This window comes from Mandrillus leucophaeus, unplaced genomic scaffold, assembly GCF_000951045.1.
Source record: "Mandrillus leucophaeus isolate KB7577 unplaced genomic scaffold, Mleu.le_1.0 Scaffold59, whole genome shotgun sequence".
Classification (NCBI taxonomy): domain Eukaryota; kingdom Metazoa; phylum Chordata; class Mammalia; order Primates; family Cercopithecidae; genus Mandrillus; species Mandrillus leucophaeus.
The window spans coordinates 5,839,992-5,863,316 of NW_012106363.1; the positions used below are offsets into that span (position 1 = coordinate 5,839,992).

At 46.6% G+C, this 23,325-nt stretch overlaps 2 protein-coding genes across 4 annotated transcripts in view; one reads left to right on the forward strand and one right to left on the reverse strand.

Moving 5' to 3' along the window:
• The window catches only part of SKAP1 (src kinase associated phosphoprotein 1), a 298,502-nt gene extending 293,587 nt beyond the window's left edge, over nt 1–4,915 (forward strand). The window contains exons 12-13 of the mRNA XM_011999385.1: nt 997–1,105; nt 4,549–4,915. Of these exons, the coding sequence (XP_011854775.1) occupies nt 997–1,098 (102 nt within the window). The 3' untranslated portion in view covers nt 1,099–1,105; nt 4,549–4,915. The remainder of the gene's footprint in view (nt 1–996; nt 1,106–4,548) is intronic.
• Nucleotides 4,916–16,591: 11,676 nt separating this feature from the next.
• Nucleotides 16,592–23,325, reverse strand: part of SNX11 (sorting nexin 11) — a 14,665-nt gene continuing 7,931 nt past the window's right edge. For all 3 annotated transcript variants that reach the window (XM_011999346.1, XM_011999344.1, XM_011999345.1), the window contains 3 exons: nt 20,238–20,333; nt 19,852–20,064; nt 16,592–18,103 (listed from right to left, as the gene is read on the reverse strand). In XM_011999346.1, coding sequence (XP_011854736.1) covers nt 17,830–18,103; nt 19,852–20,064; nt 20,238–20,333 — 583 coding nt within the window. In that variant the 3' untranslated portion in view covers nt 16,592–17,829. The remainder of the gene's footprint in view (nt 18,104–19,851; nt 20,065–20,237; nt 20,334–23,325) is intronic.

Here is a 23,325-nt window from a genome sequence, read left to right on the forward strand (position 1 = left end):
ACTCAGGAGGTTGAGACAGGAGAATTGCTTAAACCTGGGAGCCGGAGGTTGCAGTGAGCTGAGATCTTGCCACTGTACTCCAGCCTGGGCAACAGTGCGAGAGTCCGTCTCAAAAAAAAAAAAAAAAAATAGCCCTTTACTCTTCAACATCTGTTGTGCTTTTGAGAAACTTTTCTGTATTCGAGGAGCTGCATCCTCACCCTGTGATAACTCCTTAAACTCTCTTTTAAACCTTCTCATCCTCTTTCTTGTTTGCTCCTCTCTCTGACTAGCCTGTCATTATTAATGTGCCTGTCACCTCTCACCTGTGTGAGGGAAAGAATCTAATGTTTAGGGCACCTACTATGTATCAAACACGTTCAGTTGTTTTTACTTCAGTGATGCAATTTACATCCCCACAAGATAGAAGGGAGATATTATCCCTACTCTCACAGACAAAGAAGCTAAAGCTAGGAGAACCTAAGGTCATGTGACTACTAAATGACCAAGCGAGGATTAGATCTCAGTCTGTCTGACTCCAAAGCCCATTACTCTGCTGTAAGCTCCCAAGGAGGAAGCAATCTTCTGATTCATCATTATATACCTCATGGGAACTCAAACAGCACTTTGCACATGGAAGATGCTTGATAAATATTATTGATTTGAACTATGACTTGACCCCTTGAATATCTTTAGTGTTCTGGCAATTTAATGTGTGCCTAACTCTAAGAAGCTATACCATTCGGCTTGGTTTTAAAAAAAATGCTCTTTAGGTTCAGCAAGGGCATCAAATGTGCTAACTTTACAATGTAGACAGGAAGATGGCAAAATGAAAGTGCTTGCTCTCTTCCTCTAGATGACTTTTTTAAATTTAATAATCCCATCAGGGAAGTTAACAGTTCACAGTGATAATGGCAACAATGAAACCACCAAACAGAATCTCCCATGCAATCACTAGAATAAATGAGCAGAAGCATGAACAAATTCTAACTGACACGTCCTCTTTTCACTTTTCAGGAGTATAACATGTATGGCTGGTGGGTGGGAGAACTGAACAGCCTCATTGGGATTGTTCCGAAGGAGTATCTCACCACTGCCTTTGAAGTGGAAGAAAGATGAAACCCAGGTATCAGAACCATTGCCAATGAACTGCCTAATAGTTGAGTGGAACTTGTTGGCCACTACTTTGTTTCTCTGAAAGATGAGAGTTGCCAGTGAAGTAGCTTTTCTTCATTTCTCATACTAATGCTTGTGATTTACCACTGATGGAAAGAAAATGCCTCTGGAATTGTTTTTTTCTTAAATTTGTGGACAGTGTCACTTAGGATAAGGTTCAACTAAAAGCAACTTAAAATCTAAACTAAAAGTGACTTAATACGGAAGGCCAGGCACGGTGGCTCACACCTGTAATCCCAGCACTTTGGGAGGCCAAGGTGGGCAGATCACCTGAGGTCAGGAGTTCAGGACCAGCTTTACCAACATAGTGAAACCCCATCTCTACTAAATATACAAAAAAAATTAGTCAAGTGGGGTGGCGGGCACCTGTAATCCCAGCTACTGGGGAGGCTAAGGCAGGAGAATCGCTTGAACCCGGGAAGCGGAGGTTGCAGTGACCTGAGATCGCACCACTGGACTCCAGCCTGGGCAACAAAGTAAGATTCCATCTCAAAACAAACAAACAAACAAACAAATTAATACAGAAATGTATTTTTCTCTTCTGTAAAAATCTAGAGGTAAGTGGTCCAAGGTATCCAGTCCCAGGTACATTTTCTTTTTGTTCTTCTCTGTGTGCCCAATATTCCCAAGGTTACCTCATGGCCAAGACAGATGCTCCAGTTCCAGCCATCCTGTCTGCATCCTACACAGCACATCAGGAAAGATAAAAGGAGAAGGTCAGGCCAGGCACGGGGGCTTACGCCTGTAATCCCAGTACTTTGGGAGGCCAAGGCGGGCAGATCACGAGGTCAGAAGTTCAAGACCAGCCTGGCCAACATGGTGAAACCCCGTCTCTATTAAAAACACAAAAAGTTAGCCGGGCGTGGTGGCACGCGCCTGTATTCCCAGCTACTCAGGAGGCTGAGGCAGGAGAATCACTTGAACCCAGGAGGCAGAGGTTGCAGTGAATCGAGATCAGGCCATTGCACTCCAGCCTGGGTGACAGAGCAAGACTCCGTCTTGAGAAAGACAAAAAAAAAAAAAAAGAGAGAGAAAAGCATACTCTCTTCCTTTAAGGGCACTTCACAGATGTTGCGCACATACCTCCTTTCACATTCCATGGGCCAGAAGTTGGAATATATGGACACAGCAAGCTGTAAAGAAAGCTTATAGCCCTGTGTCCAGCTTAGAATTGGGAGATTCATGATTAAATACAAAGGGAAGAATGGATATTGGGATAAAACTGGGAATTTTTGCCACAGGGATGGATCTAGGTTTATCCCCAGCTCTCAAACCCAGGGCACCATTTCCCCAAAATGCCCACATATTGCAATATGACTGACCAAGATTAGGAATCCAATACGAGGATTCCTACGGAACGTAATCAAATCAACTTTTAAGTAATAGAGAATGTGGTTTGCAGGGCCAGGCACAGTGGCTCACACCTGTAATCCCAACACTTTGGGAGGTCAAGGCAGGAGGATCACTTGAGATCAGGAGTTTGAGACCAGCCTGGGCAACATAGTGAAACCCCATTTCTACAAAAAAAATTTTTTTTTAATTAGCCAAGTGTGCTGGTGCACATCTGTAGGCCCAGCTACTTGGGAGCCTAAGGTGGGAGGAATGCTTGAGCCCAGGAGGTTTGAGGTTACACTTAGCCATGACTGCACCACTGCACTCCAGTCTGGGTGAAAGAGCAAGACCTTGTCTCAAAAAAAGAAAAAGAATAGGTTTGTGTTTTATTAGCAAGAACCACATTGTGTTTCAAAATAGTGGGGGTGGGTGCTTGGTTTTCGTGGAGTAATAGTGGGAGCCACTTTGGTGCAGAGCGGGTTTTGGTTAGAATTAAGATGCTGATGGAGGGCCCCCAAGACCAGCATGTTGTCACCAGCTCCATCTTCTGGCCTGAAATAGGAGCAATCATCATTGCTGGGGGTAAAGAATGGCATCAGTGTGACAGTGATACAAACAGTCCTTGGAGTCCAGACCAGAGCCCACTCTAGTGTGCAGCAGCAGCTGAGTGAATTCATTTAGGAAAATACATAAGGGATAGATCTTATTCTCCAATGCCCTTGTACAACCATACAACAACAGCTCAGGCCTGTCACTCAAGGTTTGACTTTATGATTTTCCTGATGAAGACTCTGTTTCATGGCCACAAGTGTAGAGAGTTGGAATTTTTCTGTCAAATCTAAACAAATCCAGCCAGCCAGGCACGGTGGCTCACGCCTATAATCCCAGCACTTTCGAGGCCGAGGCAGGTGAATCACTTGAGGTCAGGAGTTCGAGACCAGCCTCACCAACATGGTGAAACCCCATCTCTACTAAAAATACAAAAATTAGTCACGCATGGTGGCGGGCACCTGTAATCCCAGTACTTAGGAAGCTGAGGCAGGAGAATCACTTGAACTTGGGAAGCGGAGGTTGCAGTGAGCCAAAATCGCGCCATTGTACTCTAGCCTGGGTGACAGAGAGACTCCATCTCAAAAAAATAAGTAAAAATAAAAAACAAATTCACCCTTTTTCACTCTGTCATTTATTTGTTTATCTCTTCACTGTCTTTGGCCCAACAAATATACTTCTAAGAATTTACCCGGCCAGGTGCAGTGGCTCACGCCTGTAATCCTAGCACTTTGGGAGGCCAAGGGGAGTGGATCACGAGGTCAGAAGTTCAAGACCAGTCTGACTAACATGGTGAAACCTCATCTCTACTAGAAATACAAAAATTAGCCAGGCATGGTGGCGGGCGCCGTAATCTTAGCTACTCAGGAGTCTGAGGCAGGAGAATTGCTTGAACTCGGGAGGCGGAGGTTGCAGTGAGCCGAGATCATGCCACTGCACTCCAGCCTGGGCAACAGAGCAAGATTCTGTCTCAAAAAAAACACAAAAAACAAACAAAAAAACGACTTTATCCTATTGGCCATTTTTTGTTTGTGTAAAAAAAGAAAAAAAAAGAAATTATCCTACAGCTATACTTGCACACATGCAAAATGATAGGCATATAAGGTTCATTATAATAGCAAACACTTGGAAATGACCTAAATGTTTAATAGAGAACTAGTCAAATAACTATAGTACATTCACAGAACTGAATATTACACAACAGTAAAAAAGAAAGGGAAACTGTATGGAATACATTCTGAGATACGTTGGTAAGTTTAAAAAAATAAAGCAGCAAAGAATGGGAGCCAAATGTGCCCCATTTGTATAAAAAGGGACTGGAGATTATATATACCTATTTGTTTATATTTGTATGGGATATTTCTGGAAGGAGACACAAAATGATAACATGGTTGCCTCCAAAGACAGAGAAACTGTGAGACAGGGTAGTGGGGAAAACATTATGCTCTGTGCCCTTTAATATGTCTATATTTTGAATCACAAAAGCAAATTTATGTATTTTTTCTCCTTTAGGAAATATATTCTTCCCCTCTACTGCCTTTATGAGGAAACTGATCATCAAAAGTTCCCACTCCCTATTTCTGCCACCCCACCAATGCCTTGGACTCCTCCCTTTGCTGAAGAGACCCAAGTCTCTGACACCTCAGAGTGACTGTAAGCTACCAGAAAGACAAGTGGGAAGAGGTACATTCATCAAACCTGTTACTAAACCAGCCTAGTCATAGCTCATCCCCATCTCTAAATGTGTCCACACATCCACATCTGCCTTTTCCACAAGCTTTTCACAAAGGTGAGAGAGAAGGAAACCTTGGGAGGAAGACATTGCTGGTTGTTCTGGCTGGTCTGAAAAGCACAAATAAACCTGAGATGTGTTTCCTTGTCATGTGTGATGATGTTGAGCTCCTTTTTGTAAAATGATATCAATATGTCAGCTCTGGGCATTTTCACCAACTCCCAACAAAGTGGGGACAGCATGAGAGAAAACAAAAGCCCAGAGAAAAAAGGAGACTTGGAATTGTCTTTCAGAGTAGAATCTTCTCTGGAATCCATGTCCGTTATTTATTTTTTGTCTTTTTCTTTTCTTTTTTTTTTTTGAGACAGAGTCTTGCTCTGTTGTCTAGGCTGGAGTACAGTGGCATGATCTTGGCTCACTGCAACCTCCACCTCCTGAGTTCAAACAATTCTCCTGCTTCAGATTCCCGAGTAGCTGGGATTACAGGCGCCCACCACTACACCCGGCTCATTTTTGTTTTTTTGTTTGTTTTTGAGATGGAGTCTCAACTCCGTCACCCAGGCTGGAGTGCAGTGGCACAATCTTGACTCACTGCAACCTCCCCCTCCCCGATTCAAGCGATTCTCCTGCCTCGGCTTCCTGAGCAGCTTGGATTACAGGGGTGCACCATCACACCCGGCTAATTTTTGTATTTTTAGTAGAGACAGGGTTTCACCACGTTGGTCAGGCTGGTCTTGAACTCCTGACCTCAAGTGATCCACCCGCCTCGGCCTCCCAAAGTGCTGGGATTACAGGCGTGAGCCACTGCACCCGACCAATTTTTGTATTTTTATAGAGTTGGGGTCCCGGCTGGTCTCAAACTCCCGAGCTCAAGTGATCCACACACCTCAGTCTCTGAAAGTGTTGGGATTACAGGCATGAGCCACCGCTCCCACCCAGCTACGTGGTTTTTTTCCTATGTGCTGAATCTCCAAAACGAGACAGAACCAGAAGCAAGGCCTTGGAGTCAGCACATTGAAGAGTTCCTCTTCAGGCCTTGGGTTAGTTAACAACCCATATGTCCTGCACTATAACACCTCTCAGGTAGGAGCTGAGGAAATGCTCTGAGGAGGGCTCAGGTATGGATATAGGGCTCCCTGTTCCCCTTTCCTGTTGTCTGTACCTAGCACTCAGGTTACCTGCACGTTAAAAGGCAGCAAAACATAGTGATTAACAGCATAACATCTGCAACCAGACAGCCTGGGAATAAATCTCAGTTCCCTGTCTACTGTGCTCTCTGGAGCAAGTTATTTGACCATTTATGCCTCAGTTTCCTCACCTTAGAAGGGATATACTCTATTCACTGTATCATTAGGTGATTAGGAAGATTAAATGATTTAACATGTGTAATGGTACTTGGAACAATGCCTGGCACATACTAACGCTCAATAAGGGTAGCTGCTATTGTTGCCTGATTCTCTACAAGAGAAATTTTGAAAGACAGGCAACTGGCCGGGCACAGGGGCTCACGCCTGTAATCCCAGCACTTTGGGAGGCTGAGGCGGGCAGATCATGAGGTCAGGAGTTCGAGACCAGCCTGGCCAACATGGTGAAACCTCGTCTCCACTAAAAACACAAAAATTAGCCAGGCATGGTGGCGCGCACCTGTAATCCCAGCTACTCAGGAGGCTGAGATAGGAGAATCGCTTGAACCCGGGAGGCGGAGGTTGTGGTGAGCCAAGATCATGCCACTGCACTCCAGCCTGGGTGACAGAGTGAGACTCCATCTCCAAAAAAAGAAAAAAGAAATCCCTGTTCAGAGAAGCCCTGGATTGGTGGTAGCCTGCCTCTCCTCTGTAATGACCACGTTGCAGCACTGGAGTAAGACGCCCATCTCACATCACAAGAGAGAAACCAGGGAGCAAACAAGGATGTCAGTGGGCTCTAACTTTCTCAAAAAAAAAAAATAGATCTTATACCTAATTATTCATTTCCAGATTATCTGAGCCAAGAGTAAAAAGAAGAAAACCGTTTTGTGTATGATGGATAATTGCATGGAATGAAAAGGGGAAATTTTAGGTTTAGGAGGAAAAAAAAGCCAAGTGAGAGAAAGGCAATATAGAAGTGTCCTTAACGTCCCCCTGCGCTTCACACAGAGTGCTAAAGGAGGAGGAACCACTAGGTGGCAGCATATGAGCAGGTGAACCAAAGAAAACCAACTGCCTCCGGTTTTAGGGGCCTTTGCACCAATACCATCCCACAGGTAAGGACAATGGGCGCTATTCTAAAGTGTTTAACAGAGGGAGCAAACACAAACCCTTCTATACTCCTCCTTTGCCACCCACCTCTCCCCTACTCCCCCATCCTCTGCCCATCCTTCCCTGGAGACCCCGGGACCCAAACCTGAAAAGCTGGGTGGCTAAGAGGCCAGAATATCATCGTGCCACCACTCTGTGGCTGAAAGACATCAGAAAAGGGGATACCAGAAGAGAAAGGGCAGGGATCTGCAACAGGATAAGAGGCTGAAAAAGGAAAAGGTCAGCTGGGTGCGGTGGCTCACGCCTGTAATCCCAGCACTTAGGGAGGCCAAGATGGGTGGATCACGAGGTCAAGAGATCAAGACCATCCTGGCCAACGTGGTGAAACCCTGTCTCTACTAAAAATATAAAAATTGGCGGGGCATGGTGGCGCACACCTGTAATTCCAGCTACTCAGCAGGCTGAGGCACGAGAATCGCTTGAACCTGGGAGGCAGAGGTTGCAGTGAGCCAAGATCACATCACTGCACTGCACTCTAGCCTAGCGACAGAGCAGGAAAAAAAAAAAAAAAAGGAAAAGGTCAAGGTAACTTCTTCACTCCCTGCAGAGTTCAATGCCCTCTAAATCATATGGTCATTGGCTTCCAGCATTTAAAATAAAATGTCCCTTCTATACCTGTTTCCAAGAGGAAACAACCACTTCCCAAACTGCAAAGGTCTTTGGGTACCTCCATACACCCCACGGTAGGCACCACACTCAGATCTCTGGCTCTTCTAGCTGTGAAACTCAGCAGAAAAAGAAATTAGATTGGCCCTAAAGTATATAAACAAGTGACCTCATTGGAAATCTGGTCTATAGCTGTTCTGGCTGTTTCTGACATTGTTATATGAAAAAAAAAAAAGGTGGGGGGCTGGATAAAGCATGTTTGGTGTGTTGATGAGACAGTCTACAGGCTGATGGACATTCTCTGCTAGGGGACAGTTCTAAAGGAGACTTTTTGGAAGCAGCAGATTCCTACAGTGTTGGAAACTAAACCTCACCCAGAAAAATGGCTCCCCACCCAATTAGCCCCCATCTTAGTTAACGGCTCAGATGGCAACAGGCTAATTAGATTACAGCTCCTCTGTTTGACTCTACTAACCAAATCCCCACCTCACAGCCTGCCACTAACTGGATAACTGGGGCATTAGACCACTTAACTAACCACATTATATGCAGGATGGCTTCTTAATCACCACCAATTGTTCTGGCAAGTGAAATAGGAGAGGGGTGGAGATGAAAGGCTTTTTTCCTTGATTTTATGTAAAGAGAAAATTTTAAAGCTAAAATCCTAAATTTAAGAAGTAAATGTGTGGCCGGGCGCGGTGGCTCAAGCCTGTAATCCCAGCACTTTGGGAGGCCGAGACGGGCGGATCACGAGGTCAGGAGATCGAGACCATCCTGGCTAATATGGTGAAACCCCATCTCTACTAAAAATACAAAAAACTAGCCGGGCAAGGTGGCGGGCGCCTGTAGTCCCAGCTACTCAGGAGCCTGAGGCAGGAGATTGGCGTAAACCTGGGAGGCGGAGCTTGCAGTGAGCTGAGATCCGGTCACTGCACTCCAGCCTGGGCGACAGAGCAAGACTCCATCTCAAAAAAAAAAAAAAAAAGAAGTAAATGTGTAATCATTGACACAGAAGGTACTGACACCCAGTCGATAATCTAACCTGGGGCTGGTACAGTTTGGCCTGAATTGTCCAAGCTGGTATCCAAGAATACTAAATGCTCTGAAAGCAACATTTCAGCTGCATTTCAATAAAAATACGTTTTTCTAGTGTGTTTTCCCTGTCATCCACATAGCAAAATAGCATAGACATTGTTTTGCAATTACTTCAATATTAAATTTTTCCATATGATGGCCTGGCATATCTCTTAGAAATCTGTATTTAATTCAAAGCCAACTATATTTTTCTTGATGGTGAATAAAAAATGGGAAAGAGGTGAGAATTCCTATTAAGTCTCATTCCCTAAACCCAGCTTGATTTTGTTTACAACCAGAGTAGCGTCAAAGGTGGGGTTGACAAGGTGCTCTCCCTCCTGTTTGACAGACTTTTTTTTTTTTTTGAGACCTAGTCTCCCCTCTGTCACCCAGGCTGGAGTGCAGTGATGCGATCTCTGCCTCAGCCTCCCGTGTAGCTGGGATTATAGGCGCCCACCACTACATCCGGCTAATTTTTGTATTTTTAGTAGAGACAGGGTTTCACCATCTTGGCCAGGCTGTTCTTGAACTCCTAACCTCGTGATCCACCTGCCTCAGCCTCCCAAAATGCTGGGATTACAGGCATGAGCCACTGTGCCCAGCTGAGACAGATTTTTTTTTCTAAACAGAATATGTAAGGAATTAGCCTTGATCTCAAGTTGCCATTAACCTTTTTTAAGAACCTTAGCTTCCTTAGTTGCACCACCCTGTTTATAACCAGTTAGTATTTGCAAATAATGAAACTGAGGATCTTAAAGCCTGTGATCCCTGGTTCAAAATCACACAAAATCTGCCATGGACGAAGAAATAAAATGAAAGCCCCTCGAAATTCTCTGTCAGCTGCTTTGCTTATTGACTTACTCGAGTTCTGTTGCAGTTAGACACTTCCAGTGAGACATCTTCAAAATGCACATTTCATGCCAGGGCATCACAATAAAGCAGTGCTGTCACTGCAAAGCACAAGATAATGCACGTTGTTGGGGAGGAAGACCCCTGCCTTTAAAAACCAGTCTGGGAAAGATGGAGTTGAAGAGACGCAAGAAGGAAAAAAAAAAGTTTTTTTTGTTCGTTTTTTTTAATCTTAAGCACAAAACTCTCAGATGCCAGGGACAGTGGTGCTTTCATCTTTGGCAAAACAAAAACAAAAACCCCTCCCCTCAGGTCTCCCACCAGGAGCGGCTCTGGAAGGATAAATCTTGAATGGCGTTGATTTGTTAGCTCCCAGAAGACCAGCAAAATCTGCAGGGCTGAGTTTAAAAAAAAAGCAGACCTCTACACAGAGGATTATCTCTGCGACACAGCCCAGTGACTCCAGCTCATTTTCTAGTTTGTGGATTACCATAGTCCCTTGCTTCTTCCCTTCCCTACTGCCCGGCTATTTCATTTCCCATTAGAACTTACCAAGATTGGGTAGGGATTTTGAAATTTATAACTAAAAAGATTCTTCTTTTTCAAGGGATTTGAGTTAGTCTCTCTTTTTCCCTATAAAAAACTAACTGTTCAGAAAACATGCTGTTTTTCTCCTCTGTATGAATTGATGACCATTCTTTCAAGTTCCATTAATGATATATTTTAAGATTTAGCCCATGCTGTACAAAAATCTTTTATAAATATAATGGCCCCCCAAAATACTGCCACATCAGAGGAAACTAAGGTACAATTAACAAAGTGATCGTATAATTTATTCCCCAAAGGAAGACATTTTTGAGAGTGAAAGGGGAGTTAATGATGATGCCAAGACGGCAGGTGTAAACTGGGAAGTGTGGTCATGCTAAAAATAAGGCAAAATGAGGTGCCCAGTCACCTGGGGAGTGGAAGGTAGAGAAGGATGACCTGGCTTTCCTGGTATGCGGCTTGGCTATGTCCCTGCTAATGAAGTCCTCTCCCCTGCAGGCCTGGTTTCTAGGCAGACTCTGCCAACTGGGCTTTCTTTTCCTGATGCCCCGGCATTCTGAGGGGCCTGATGTCTCTGGCCTCGAGCCACCTGTGGGGCTGGCCAGCTGTCAGCGGCTGTGTGCATTCAGTTCCCTCGTGGGGTTCCATCACAGTCCACCACCCCTCCAACTGGCAAAGCACCACTGAAGGAAGCATTTTTGTGGCACTGGGCAATAGTATGCCACTTCCTTGCCTCCTGTGACAGAAGTGTTCCAAGAGGCTTCTAGTGCTGGTCCTCAAAGAGGGCATCTGGTTCCACTGTAGACACTCGCAGCCTGATGGTGAGCAGCTGGTCACCTTTTGTCCTCCACATCCCATCATGGAACAGGAAACAGGCTACAGACATTTCCCTTTTCCACACCATCAGACATGCCCGCATTGCTGTGCTGTGAGTCACCAAGGTGGCATATGCACACCACCAGCCCCAAGGATGTGTCATGAACTATTTCACCTCTGGAAAAGCATGCAGCATCTGGAGATTTAAGTTCATTTCTTCAACATCTCCACATTTACGGTACCAGAACTTGGAGCCAACTACTTCACTCTGTTAGCGCAGCGTTTCTCAACCTCAGCATTATTCATATTTTAGGCCAGATAATTCTATGTTGTTGGGAGCATTGTAGGATGTTCAGCCACATCCCTGGCCTCTACCTACTAAATGCCAATGGCCTCCCCTACCCTACCCCTGAGCTCTAACCACCAAAAATAGTTCTAGGCACTGCCTAATATCCCCTGGGGGCAAAATCTCCCCTGGTTGAGAACTGGTGTCTCAGGGCATTTGGGGTGTGCTTAGCACAAAGCACAGAGAAACTGCCCCGCCTTCTAGAAGTTTGTGCTTGAGCCGCTGGATTATAGTGATAGAGATTACAGCTAGGTTGAGAAGATACAGCATTTAAATGCCACAAATCCCTCAGGGCTTAAAAACCCTTTGCTCTGCCTTTAAGATTTGCTCACCTGCACTGCTGCATATTCGCACTACAATGTGTTGGAATGAGCAAGACCATACTTGCCGGTTCAGAGCTGCATTAGTGTCTCTCATGTCTTGACCCCTGTGCTTACATCACAGGGCATGTTTCCCTTTTCTGTGACAGAAATCTAAAAGAGGAGCGCTGAAACTCTCACTTAGGACCAAGTCAAATGCTGTGTACTTCAAATCAAGAAACACCACGCAGAAGGCAGCCGTAGATGACAGGGTTCAGTTCCGGTTCCCTCCTCAGTGCACTGGTGGGGCTGGGGCCACGCAACATGCTTTGTGTGTGTTGACTACGGTCCCCAGGCAGAAGTGCGCAGATTCAGGACAGATTACCATCTCTCGGCTGTGATTCTCCTGGTCCTTCGTGTTCATTTATGGGAAAGTTTTCTCATACAAAATGACTCCCAGGAGCTCTGTCCAGAACCAAAAAATAAATAAAACAAAAACGCAACCAAAAACCACACTGCCTTCTCAGGAGGCCAAAATAGGAAGTGAGGTCCAGTGCCATTGTTGTCTCTGCCAGCAAAGACCAGACAGGAGGGCCATCACTGGCCCTGGTGCCAGCCAGAGCCCTGTCGACGCTGCCTCCCATGGGCCCTGAATCTGAGGCACCTGGAAGGGTTATTAGCAGGATTGGAACTCATCCCTCTGCTGGGACCAGATCATAATTACAGTAATTTTCTAACAGAGCTCGGCAGTAGGACTGTTTAATCAGCATCTGACTCCCTTGTGCTCCCAGCCCTCATTACTCAAGGAGAGGAGTGGGATGCCTCTTAAAGAGACAGTGCCCGCCTTTCAGCATTTTGAACAGATGTGCCCTAATTGGTAGCATATATCTAAGTCTCACAGCTTATAGTAGGCAGGCTGCATTGCCTCCAACAAACTGCCTCAGGCTTTCACTGTTCTGGGGCTTCTGCCGGAAGGATCCGGGTCAGGCTGCTGGTGGGCTGGCTTCCCACACCAACACAGCCACCAGGGAAAGGGACACACACAGGGCTAGAGCACTTACGGGATTCGAACAGGCTGGCCCTTTCTGAACTGATGGTATCAAAGAAAAAGTGCTTGGCTGAAGGACGGGAAGGAGACTTGACAGCCACGCATGAAAAGAAATTTTGGCTGGTGGCTTCCCATAATCCAGAGATTCCAGAAACATCTTGTGTTCCTACCCTTCCAGGGGGAAAAAACCTTATAGACTTACCAGTAGTCTCCTAATTCTCACACCCTAGCTTTACCACCTCTGTTTATTATCTGTGCCCCTTTGGCTACCATGAAAGTATCCCTTCGCTTTTTTTCCTTCTCCTTTGCTTGTGAAAATAGACCAGATCTCCCCTGAACAAGAGAAAAGTAATTATTCACTCTGCTTGAGTCAGGAGCACTCTGTCTCCTAGGAAGTGTAGTTCTTGTTAACATTTTGAGCATAAGTTGTCTGTGTTTATTATATCGAGATTAGAGGTGTCCAGCTTTCCAACTCCAAATCCAGTCATGGCTAAAATAGAAGTGTTTTTTCCCCACTGAGAAGTCATATCTCTAATAAGGCCAGACACAGTGGCCAACACCTGTAATCCCAGCACTTTGGGAGGCCAAGGAGGGCAGATACCTGAGGTCAGGAGTTTGAGACCAGCCTGGCCAACATGGTGAAACCTCATCTCTAAAAAAAATACAAAAATTAGCCAGGCGTGGTGGCAGACACCTGTAGTCCCAGCTACTTAGAAGGCTGAGGCAGGAGAATCACTTGAACCCGGGAGGTGGAGCTTGCAGCGAGCCAAGATCACGCCACTGCACTCCAGCCTGGGCAACAGAGCGAGACTCCATCTCCAAAAAAAAAGTATAGTGGCTAAGAACAGGAAAGGGGGCACTCATCGACAGTTTAAAGAAAGGTACTTTAAACCAGACTCTGAGCCTTTTACAGAACTGAGTCCCTGCTGGCAGAGGGCCACCCCTCCAGCTTAGAATCACTGCCCAGTGCTCCACTAAGGAAGTGGTATGTCGTGCTGCAATGGTTATCTGTTTGGCTTTAGCTGCTTCTCAGCTAGCTGCTCATACGTAAATCCACAGATGCTACTCCAGCCTCTGATTTAATGCTCCTGCAGCCTCAGTGAGGCAGGCCGGGAGCTGGTCTATTCCCCTTTCTACCCCCAACCCCTCCTCACATCAAATCCTTCCAATTCTCACACCACTGTCCACCCCACCCCTAGGGTGTTAAGGATATTCTGCAAGAGCTGAGGCATATAAACAAATTCACATACATGGAACTAACTTAATGCCCAATCAGATTGTTAAAAAGTCATGATCAGGCCAGGCGCCGTGACTCACGCTTGTAATCCTAGTACTTTGGGAGGCCGAAGCAAGCGGATTACTTGAGGTCAGGAGTTTGAGACCAGCCTGGCCAACATGGTGAAACCCCATCTATAATAACAATACAAAAATTAGCCAGGCGTGGTGGCGGATGCCTGTAATCCCAGTTATTCAGGAGGCTGAGGAAAGAGAATCACTTGAACCTGGGAGACAGAAGTTGCAGTGAACTGAGATCACACCACTGCACTCCAGACTGGGTTACAGAGCGAGACTCCATCTCAAAAGAAAAAAAGTCATGATCACCTCCCAAGCAAAGCTAACAGAGAGGATAGGAGGTACCTTGGACTCGGTCATATGGATCTAAGGCCTTAGCATGAGAAAACTAAGAACTGTGAAAGAGCTCTGATTTCTGAGGACAATTCTGAAAAGCCCTGCAGGGTTGCTTTTTTTTTTTTCCTTGAATGTAGTGGTAGACTTTTTCTTTTTTGGGGTGGCAGGGGACTTGTCTCACAGAGCTCGGAAAGTATCTCTCATGTGAACATACTCCACCATCATCTAAAAACATGCTTTTTAAAAAACCACACTTGGATGAGCACAGTGGCTCACGCCTGTAATCCAAGCACTTTGGGAGGCCGAGGCAGGTGGATCACTTGAGGTCAGGAGTTCGAGACCAGTCTGGCCAACATGGTGAAAACAGTCTCTACTAAAAATACAAAAATTGCCAAGCGTAGTGGCTCACACCTGTAATCCCAGCACTTTGGGAGAATGACGTAGATGGATCATGAGGTCAAGAGATCGAGACCATCCTGGCCAACATGGTGAAACCCCATCTCTACTAAAAATACAAAAATTAGCTGGACGTGGTGGCATGCGCCTGTAGTCCCAGCTACTTGGGAGCCTGAGGCAGGAGAATCGCTTGAACCCGGGAGGCGGAGGTTGCAGTGAGCCAAGATGGCACCACTGCACTTTAGTCTGGCAACAGAGCGAGGCTCCATGTCAAAAAATAATAATAATAAATCAATAAAATAAAAATACAAAAATTAGCCGGGTGAGGTGGCAGGCCCATGTAATCCCAGCTACTTGGGAGGCTGAGGCAGGAGAACTGCTTGACCCCGGGAGGTGGAGGTTGTGGTGAGTTGAGATTGTACCACTGCACTCCAGCCTGGGCGGCAAAGGGAGACTCCATCTCAAAAAAAAAAAAATTGAGCTCAGTTTCCTCAATGAAAAAAGGAGCATATACCTACCCTACTTTCCTCACGAGTCACTGAAAAGGGCCAATAAAATTATGCTTATAAAACTTAGTGTTTTAATGGTAAGAAACCCCCCCCACACACAAACACATTTCATCCCACCAAACAAACAATCCCCACAAGCTTGGAATCAGTCATCCTGGGTTATGGATGACTAGATGTGGGCCATGGAGGTATCTGACAGAAGAAAGGTGACTAAATCAGGACAGAACTTGACTCAAAACTAAATTCTAAACATTTTTATCCTACAAACAGTTCAATGAGCCACTACCCCCAGCTAATCCTCCATCTTTCATAGAGGTCATCAGCCACAGTGGCTAGACCTGGGCACACGCAGGAACAGAGCAAAACAGAAGAGGGGCCTATGGCACTATCTGGATGGAGAGAAAAACTCATGTGTGCTATTTTTCTGATGGCCCTAGGCCTGTATTATTAGAAAAGTGCTTTCCTTCCTAGGACTTCTCCTTCTAAGGCCTATACTCAACTAAGAGAGAGACTGAAAGGAGATGGTGCCTGGCCTTAGATTTACTGAGGTGCTGTTGTATGCACGCTGCTAATGGATCATTAAAAAAGCTGGGAGTCAGAAAAATCACATCCATGTCTTTGAATGGCTCCTGCTGTCCCAGCAGCCTAGCCTGCTGGCAGAACTAGCTGCTGAGCACCAACTCCAGGAAGACAAGGAGCAAATAGAAGAAGTCCAACCCAGCTTGCTGTTTTTTGGCTGAGTAGGGAATTGACACAGACCACCTCCGGCTCCTGTCTGGAAGTATGGAGATCAGAGAGCTTCAGGCACAGCTGGGTTCACAGCTGCACCATTTGGAGCATTGGGCTCATTAATATTCATGAGCCATCCCCACCAATCGGCAAAGCGGATGCCATTAGCTTAGCATCTGTCGGGTTTTTGTGAGGGTTGCGCGTGGAGTTTTTTTCCCCTTTTAAATGAACTTCTTCTGACATTTTGGATTTGCCTCTGTAGGTTTTCTATCCTCGCCTTGCTCTGCTGCATCATATAAAGGAGAGACCCAGGGGAGGCGGGCAGGAAAGAGGGATGAATACCAGCCAGGGCTTTGCATCTGCCTGTTGACAAACTTTATTTCTCTTTCAGCACCTGGCACCTCAGACAGGCTGCGAGGATGGAAGCAGCATCAGGTAAATTATACCTAACAAGGTTCATGCCCAGAACTGTGAGAAGAGTTGGATCCCAGCTCTTTGGAAGACAATCCTTCCTCCAGTGGTGAAGTTGAGCTGCACACACAATGCAGGAGGGCTACAGAGCACAGTTCTAAACCATTATTTCCATGCTGATAAATTCATGATTTATGAAAGGAACTACTGCCAGCCCTCACTCCCTCCCTCTCTGCTACAGCTTGTTAGACACAAATTGCAACAACAATCTTAAATACTTGCATTTTATTTCAGGCCAAAGCCCCTCCACTCTGAACTAAATGCCATGACAGTCCCACAGCATAGGCTGGTAGTAAAAGAGCCCACAGACAGGGTAGGATAGTGAGAGAAGGGAGGAGTGGGTGAGAAGCAGGGGAAGAATCACACAAGCAAACCTAAGAGTAAAGCAATGCAGAATGCCTGTGGCACTCGGCTCCTACCAGCTCTGGCTCTCAGTGGAGATGAAGAATGGCAGCAGGAGGAGAGAATGCCTCATTGTCTGAAGGAGAGCGTGTTGTTCCTCATCTCCATCCCCAGAGCCCTCTCTTTCAGGCAGGCAGAAACAAAGCCCTCGCACCCCCACTGGACTGCTCAATACAGCAGAGATGCTCCCGGTGGAAGCCCTGGAGGCAGGGAGCTGTTACCAAAGGAGAAGGATTGGATTCAAAAAAGAAAGGAGCCCACTCTAACCCTGCAGAAAAGATAGCCACGTCTCCGCTTTATAACCAGAAGAGACAGTGACAGCCCCGACAGTCTTTTCCAAAATAAAGGCTCCTGGCTGTTGTTGTTTCTTCTGGCTGTGGCCAGCCACTTCTCTCTCAGGCATGACCATGAGCTGTTGTGCAGGTCTCAGGCTCCACTCAGCCAGGCTAAGGTCTCGGGACATAAATCCCCAGCAGCAGAAGTCACAGCACCAGTTCCATTCAGTGGTATCATTGAAAGAAAAAGCAAGGAGGTGGGAGAGTAAATATTCATCCCACTGTCCATGCAAGAAGGTAGGCAAGAGGCCAGCCTCCCAGAAACAAAGTGCTCTAGGGCTACAGCAGAAACTGAAGCCAGCCAAGATGGGGATACAACACAACCACTCCCGTTGGGACAATGTTCATTATGGCAGCTTAGAATTGCCACATACAGGTCCCCAAAACTGGTCACCTGAGGAGATACTCCTGGTCCTACATACAAATGACCTACAGAAACTCAGCCCCCAGGAGAGTAATGTGGGGTTCTGTTCAAAATCAACAGCCCCTGGGCCTTATGCTTAACTTACAAACATCTGCACAGTATTTATTCCCATGGAAGAGGCATACGGGGCTGTTATGACTGACCTCTGTCAATCAGCCCAAGCAAAGGCGACTAGAAGACACTAAGCAGCCCAGCCTCCCACAATACCTGCCCTGTGCCCAGTCCCACCTGGGTAAGTCTCCTGGCCCGTATCTTCTCTGACCATCTCAGAGCAGAACCCAGAGCTCACTTTTCCAAAACTGTTTCTAATTGACCAGGGTCCAAAGGCACAGCATGGTCTCCTCCCACAGCCCTCCTCACAGACTGAAGAGTGGAGGTTCCCTCATTGGGTCTTCCAAAATCACAGCATAATGGTGAGGAGAGGGGTGGGAGAGTGGGACTTTCCAAGGAAGGAACCTCAGAGTCAACAACTGGAGCCCACACTTCTAAATGGTCCTTTTCTTCACTGGGAGGTGGTGAGGGAGAGTTCCTCCTACCCGATCTTGGAAGAAAGCAGCAACTGGAAAAGAGTGAGAAAAGGAAAAGAAAGGTATGAACAGCTTGGGTAACATAGGAAGACCCCATCTCTACAAAAAAATAAAAATAAATTAGCCACGGATGCTGGCACGTGCCTGCCCAGCTACTCAGGAAGCTGAGGCGGGAAGATTGCTTGAACCTGGGAGGTCAAGGCTGCAGTGAGTTATGATCACACCACTGCACTTCAGCCTGGGCAACAGAGTGAGACTCCGTCTCAGAAAAAAAAGAGTATGAACATATAAACAAAAATGAATGGAAGGGAAGTCTCTCTGAGCCTATTCTGACTCAGGAGGCTGCCCAATTAAAAAAAAAAAAAATGGCTGGGCATGGTGAATTATTTGAGTCTGGGAGGTGGAGACCATCCTGGGCAACCTGGCGAAACCCTATCTCAATTTAAAAAAAAAAAAAAAAAGACTGGGCACGGTGGCTCACGCTTGTAATCCCAGCACTTTGGGAGGCTGAGGCAGGCGGATCACAAGGTCAGGAGATCGAGACCATCCTGGCTAACACGGTGAAACCCTGTCTCTACTAAATATACAAAAAATTAGCCGGGCATGATGGTGGGCACCTGTGGTCCCAGCTACTCGGGAGACTGAGGCAGGAGAATGGCGTGAACCTGGGAGGCGGAGCTTACAGTGAGCCGAGATCATGCCACTGCACTCCAGCCTGGGCGACAGAGCAAGACTCTGTCTCAGAAAAAAAAAACAGATAAATGCAAGTGAATGGATAAACAAAATGTGGTTATTTAGCCATACAAATGGACTGTTATTTAGCCATAAAAATGGGGGGAAAAAAGGAGAAAAAAGAGCAATGAAGTAATGATGCATGATAAAATATGAATGAACCTTGAAAACATTATGTTAGATGAAAAAAGCCGGTTACAAAAGACCACAAATCATATGACTCCATTTGTGTAAATGTCCAAAATAGACAAACGCATAGACACAGAAAGTAGACTAGTGGTTGCCAGGAGCTACGGGGGAGGGAAGGACAGGGGAGTCACTACCCACGGGTACAAGGTTTCTTTTGGGGTGATGAAAATGTTCTAAAATTGACTGTGGTGGCTGACAGTTATACAACCCTGTGACTATATTAAAAACTACTGAACTGTACCTAAAAAGGTAAACTTTATGGCAGGTAAATTTTATGTCAATAAAGCTATTAGGCCAGGCACGGTAATCCTAGCCAGTAATCCTAGCACTTTGGGAGGCAGAGGCAGGTGATCACCTGAGGTCAGGTGTTCGAGACCAGCCTGATCAACATGGCAAAAATCCCATCTCTACTAAAAATACAAAACTTAGCCGGGCGTGGTGGCACTTGCCTGTAATCCCAGCTACTCAGGAGGCTGAGGCAGGAGAATCGCTTGAACCCAGGAGGCGGAGGTTGCAGTGAGCCAAGATCATGCCACTGCACTCCAGCCTAGGCAGAAGAGTGAGCCTCTATCTCCACAAAAAAAATAAAAATAAAAATAAATAAGGGAGGGAGGAGGAATAAAATACCGAATAAATGAGAAAGCTTTCCCTTCTCTCTCCCCGGGTTTCAGTAGGAGCTCTTGCTACCCAGTGGTAGGTTAACACAGACCCACCTGGATAGAAAGCCACACACCCAAAGAACAAGATCTCTTGAAAGGCTACCAATGCTATGACATTACTTTCCCTAACAAATGGACACCTCTCTGGTCCAGGTTATAGCAAACCTAGCCCCTGCTATCTCAAAGAGTACTCCAGTTACCTCTTAGGCTGGTCTCCTTTAGCCAGGTGAGAAGAGCTCTGCCTCTCTTCCTGGGCCCAGCCACAGTTTGACATAGCATATCGAAGAATGGCATCAGACACAGTCATGGTGCTTCGGCCCTGGACACAGGCTTCTATCTCAGGCACTGAGAGCTGGCTTTGCAGGAAGAGGTGCAACTGACTGTCGGACAAGAGAACCACACTCTGCAGGACCCTGGGGAAAATACAGGTAGCACAACACAGAGCATCACCCTGAGGAACTGCTCTCCATTCCCCATCCTCTGAAGAACTTCTGGTTACCTGAGCAGGGAGCTCCATCCTGCCTGGCACCTCCCTCCACCCCGCCTCCACCCTCAGTGGCCAGCACCAGCCATTCTGTCCACTCACTTTTCAAGGAAGTGCTGAAGACCTTGTCGTCGCTTCTCAATGAACTCATCTGAGGTGCCGAAGAAGGTTGACTTCCCAGGAAGTTCAGGAACAGGCCTGTGGAGCCACGTGATATAACACCTACGATAACTCTAACATCTAAGATAGTCATTCTAGCCTCTGATCAAGGAAATACCTTGAAAACAAGCCTCATCAATACAATTAGCATTTTTTTTTTTTTTTGAGACGGAGTCTCGCTCTGTCGCCCAGGCTGGAGTGCAGTGGTGCGATCTCAGCTCACTACAAGCTCCGCCTCCCGGGTTCACGCCATTCTCCTGCCTCAGCCTCCCGAATAACCAGGATTACAGGCACCCACCACCACGCCCAGCTAATTTTTTGTATTTTTAGTAGAGACGGGGTTCACGGTGTTAGCCAGGATGGTCTTGATCTCCTGACTTCGTGATCCACCCGCCTTGGCCTCCCAAAGTGCTGGGATTACAGGTATGAGCCACGGCCCCTGGCCACAATTAGCTTTTAATAAGGGGTGGTGCTAACATTGACTGACTGCATGCCAAGTGTCAAGCCAGACTGTGCTAAATGTTTTATAAACATTATTTCATTTAGTCATCCCAAAACCCCATGAGAAAGATATCAGTAAACTCACTTTAGATCAGAGAAGTTAAGTAAATTTCTCACTGTTACACAGCTAGTAAGCAGCAAAGCTCATATCGGAACCAGGTCTATGACTATAAAACCCATGCTGATACATTATTTTTGTCTGTTTGATTTTAGAGACAAGGTATTGCTTTCCAAGCTGCTCTCTCCAGGTTGCCCAGGCTGAAGTGCAGTGGCATAATCATGAGCATAGCTCACCGCAGCCTCAAATTCCTGGGATCAAGTAATCCTCCTGCATCAGCCTCCAGAATAACTATGACTACAGGCACGTGCCACTGTGTGCACCTAATTTATTTATTTATTTACTTAGGTATCTGTAGAGACAGAGTATTGCTCTGTTGCCCAGGCTGGTCTCAAACTCCTGGCCTCAAGTGATCCTCCTTCTTTAACCTCCCAAAGCACTGGAATTACATGTGTGAGCCACCAAGCCCAGCCACACTATGTTGTTTATGAAACCCACTCCCAGCTAGGTACCGTGGTTCATGCCTGTCATCCTAGCACTTTGGGAGATTGAGGTGGGCAGATCACTTGAGCTCAGGACTTCAAGACCAGCCTGGGCAACATGATGAAACCTCATGTCTCCTTTAAAAAAAAAAAACAAAAAACAGCCGGGCGCAGTGGCTCACGCCTGTAATCCCAGCACTTTGGGAGGCTGAGGCGGGCAGATCATGAGGTCAGGAGATAAAGACCATCCTGGCTAACACTGTGTGATACCCCGTCTCTACTAAAAATACAAAAAATTAGCCGGGCGTGGTGGCATGCGCCTGTAGTCCCAGCTACTCGGAAGGCTGAGGCAGGAGAATGGCGTGAACCCGGGAGGCAGAGCTTGCAGTGAGCTGAGATCACGCCACTGCACTCCAGCCTGGGCAATAGAGCAAGATTCCGTCTCAAAAAAAAAACAGGCCGGGTGCGGTGGCTGACGCCTGTAATTCCACCACTTTGGGAGGCAAAGGCGGGTGGATCATCTGAGGTCAGGAGTTCAAGACCAGCCTGGCCAACATGGTGAAACCCTGTCTGAATTGCTTTAAACAGGAGGCAGAGGTTGCAGTGAGCCGAGATCGCACCATTGCACTCCAGCCTGGGCGATAAGAGTGAGACTCTGTCTCAAAAATAAAAATACAAAATACAAAAAGTAGGCTGGGTGCGGTGGCTCACACCTGTAATCCCACCACTTTGGGAGGCCAAGGCGGGCGGATCACCTGAGCTCAGGAGTTCGAGACCAGCCTGACCAATATGGAAAAATCCCATCTCTACTAAAAATACAAAATTAGGCCAGGCATGGTGGCTCACGCCTGTAATCCCAGCACTTTGAGAGGTTAAGGCAGGCGGATCACCTAAGGTCGGGAGTTCGAGACCAGCTTGACCAACATGGAGAAACCCATCTCTACTAAAAATACAAAAACTTAGCTGGGCATGGTGGTGCATGCCTGTAATCCCAGCTACTTGGGAGGCTGAGGCAGGAGAATCACTTGAAACTGGGAGGCGGAGGTTGCAGTGAGCTAAGATTATGCCATCGTACTCCAGCCTGGGCAACATGAGTGAAACTCTGTCTCAAAAAAAAATTTTTTTAAATAAATAAAAATAAATATACATAATTAGCCGGGTGTGGTGGCACATGCCTGTAATCCCAGCTACTCGGGAGGCTGAGGTAGGAGAATCGCTTAAACCCAGGAGGTGGAGGTTGCGGTGAGCTGAGATCGAGCCATTGCACTCCAGCCTGGGCAACAAGAGCGAAACTCCATCTCAAAAAAAAAAGAAAGAAAAAAGAAAATTAGCAGGGCTTGGTGGTGCACCCCTGTAATCCCACCTACTCAGGAGGCTGAGGAAGGAGAATCACTTGAACCCCAGGAGGTGGAGGTTGCAGTGAGCCGAGATCGCGCCGCTGCACTCCAGTCTGCTGGACGGGACAGGAGCAAGACTCCATCTTAAAAAAAAAAAAAAAAAGGCCAGACACAGTGGCTCACACCTGTAATCCCAGCACTTTGGGAGGCCAAGGCAGATAGATCATGAAGTCAGGAGTTGGAGACCATCCTGACCAAAATGGTGAAACCCCGTCTCTACTAAAAATACAAAAATTAGCCAGCAGTGGTGGTGCGCACCTGTAATCCCAACTACTCAGGAGGATGAGGCAGGAGAATCCCTCGAACCCAGGAGGCAGAGGTTGTAGTGAGCCGAGATTGCACCACTACACTTTAGCCTGGGTGACAGAGTGAGACTCCGCCTCAAAAAAAAAAAAAGAAAAAAAGAAATCCACACAAACCATCAACTATTGTTTTTAAAAAGGAAGAAACTGGCCGGGCGCGGTGGCTCAAGCCTGTTAATCCCAGCACTTTGGGAGGCTGAGACGGGCGGATCACAAGGTCAGGAGATCGAGACCATCCTGGCTAACACAGTGAAACCCCGTCTCTACTAAAAAATACAAAAAACTAGCCGG